The sequence below is a fragment of the Microtus ochrogaster genome, linkage group LG4 (genome assembly GCF_000317375.1).
Source record: "Microtus ochrogaster isolate Prairie Vole_2 linkage group LG4, MicOch1.0, whole genome shotgun sequence".
In the NCBI taxonomy this organism is placed as follows: domain Eukaryota; kingdom Metazoa; phylum Chordata; class Mammalia; order Rodentia; family Cricetidae; genus Microtus; species Microtus ochrogaster.
In genome coordinates, this window is record NC_022030.1 from 58,051,934 (window position 1) to 58,054,415 (window position 2,482).

Here is a 2,482-nt window from a genome sequence, read left to right on the forward strand (position 1 = left end):
AGATCTCTGTCACATCTGCAAGGGTTCTGGTGTTCTACTGGTTTGAAGCAGGCAGAGAAACTAGAGGGAGCAGTGAAGATCCCAAAGCCACCAAGACTTACCCAGACCCTGGTGTCAAAAGTGCTTGGGAAGAATACATTTGGATCACACTGAATCAGCTCTCCTAGACTCGAGTGTTTATGGAAATACATTTGCTGCCTGAAGAAGTTGTGAGACTTGGGCACACATGCACACGAATATCCACACTAAGGACTTTTAAGTTCTCTGCAGGCAAGAGACATATTTTAATAAGCACTGGCAAAACACTTCCCAGGCCTAGTATAGGGGTGGGACTTAGTGGTTCGATACCTGTTGAAAAGCCTTTAACTTAAAACCAGGGGAGGTCTCAAAACTGAGGACCAGACTTGAGCTGCACCGAAGAGGCTGCCTTATTTCATATGTATGAACAAGATGTAGCAAAAGCTAGTGACATCACAAGAGAGCCCCACCCAGCTGCTAAGCCACACCCATTTGCAGTCACAATGGATAAGACCTTAAATACGTGGACTCCTGGCCCTGCCGGCCTTGCAAAGCCCCTCATTTTGGCAGAAATTACAATGTCGACCAGCCGCAAGCTAAAGAGCCATGGCATGAGGAGAGGAAAAAACCGAGCTCCTCACAAGGGTGTCAAGAGAGGAGGCGGCAAGAGAAAATACCGGAAGGGCTGCCTGAGGAGTAGGAAACGGGGCGATGACGGTAAGTGAAGTGTGGGTAGACATATTCAGGGACGTGTTTATCCAGCTGCCTTCATGAAGGCATTCCTCAGTCGGAACCAGCAATCTCAGCCCGAGATGCTGGAGCTGTGTGGCTGAGTTCCTAGGGATAAGGATGCTGATGGCTGTGTCTTAACAGGTCTTCCTGTTGTAAATCTGTCCTTCCCCACAGCAAGTCGCAATTACCGCTCCCACTTGTGATGCAGCAAAATGAGCTCTTCCCTGGTGGACTTCACCACCACCAGACAGCAACTGAGGACATCAGAGGGGACTGCCAAAGAGGTCTGAAGTTAGAGCAAAGCCAGAGAAAGATCCCATCGAGTGCATACAATGCCAGTCGCGGTGAAATAAGGAATGTATGTTGGCTGTTTCTCCCCAACATCTCAATAACATTTTGAAAACAAATAAAACTGGTGAAAACTGAAATTTTCTTTTGATCTTTTGGTTGGAAAATATTTGGGTTTCTGAGCTTACGCAGGGTTGGAGGTAAAACCATTAGACATGACCCTCTACACCTTGGTGTATGTTCCAGCTTTGCCTACCCAGAATGCAGTCAACTCAAGATTTGGACCTTTACCTGGGTAGCAAGGAACGCACTGTGTTAAGTCTTAAGTGGGCTTGCAGCATAAAATCAAAGGTAGCAGTTAAGATTTTATGCTTCAAGCCCACCTTAACTCCATCCCAACTCAACTGTACCTCAAACCCACCTTAAAACCCATCCCAACTCAACTGTATTTCAAACCCATCCCAACTCAGCATGGCAGGTATGTGGACACATGGATGACTATATCCAAGCTCAGAACATTTCTGTCCTCCTTTCTCTTGCCTTGGGACTGGAACAGCTTCACTGGGGTGATGTTTCGCTGTTCCTAGTTTCTCTGGAATGCCATGTTCTGAAATCATGTTTGGTCTTTTGGAAAGTGAAATTAGGGTTTGGCCACAAAAAGGGCCTTTCTAGGTCACCTTGACCTTCCTATGAGATGGCTGGGATAGAGGGCCTCTAAGTGGTCTCAGGGTACCCTGAGTTTCCTAGCATCCTTCAGATGACTCTGGGGGGAGTGTCTGCAGAGGCAATGGGAAGGTCAGCACTGGAGCAGCTGTTTGAAGACTGCTCTGGGCGGTGAACAATCTAGAAAGACTCCCTTGGGAAGAAAGTTGGTAATCTGGCCCCAATTCTGAATGCAATATTATGTACCTATGGGCTTGTTTGCCTTGCAGAGATCAGCTCCAGGTTCCCATTGGATCCAAGGCAAAAATCACGAGGGCACTCTGGACACCTGGCACAGTATCTTACACACACACACACACACACACACACACACACACACACACACATTTTCTTACTCCAGTTGCAGATTGTGAGTAGTTCTGGGGAGCTGACTCCTGTGTCTAGAAACTAACCCCATGGTCAGAGCTAGGGAGGATTTTCCCTGTCTAGTTGACTCTCCAGTGCCCCTGGAAGCAGTTGCCATGTGTGAGGGAAATCCTCTTCAAAAATCAACTTGAACCCTAAACCCTACTCATCACACAGGGATTGTGACCTTGACTGTAATCACTTCTCTACCAAGTAGTTCAGTTTGACAGTTCAAAGGTAGCTGACTACATCTTGGACATGCGCTAAAAGTACTTAGTCACTTAGTCCAGTCACTTTGGAACAGGTATGATGGAGATGCCGAAAGGACACCTGCCAAGTCGTGCTGTAGACTGTGGGGCCAACCTAAGAGAAATGT

General features: G+C 47.3%; 1 protein-coding gene across 1 annotated transcript; it reads left to right on the plus strand.

Annotated features, from left to right (window-relative positions):
• Positions 1–518: 518 nt before the first annotated feature.
• Positions 519–1,154, plus strand: Tnp1 (transition protein 1). Its single transcript, XM_005361653.2, has 2 exons — positions 519–735; positions 925–1,154. Exons 1-2 carry the CDS (start codon positions 522–524, stop codon positions 951–953), a joined length of 243 nt encoding a protein of 80 aa, XP_005361710.1. The 5' UTR covers positions 519–521; the 3' UTR covers positions 954–1,154.
• The last annotated feature ends 1,328 nt before the right edge of the window (positions 1,155–2,482 follow it).

Coding starts and splice junctions, on each gene's coding strand:
- Tnp1 (XM_005361653.2), top strand. CDS start 522: ATGGATAAGACCTTAAATACGTGGACTCCTGGCCCTGCCGGCCTTGCA. Junction 736..924: donor TAGGAAACGGGGCGATGACG/GTAAGTGAAGTG, acceptor CCTTCCCCACAG/CAAGTCGCAATTACCGCTCC.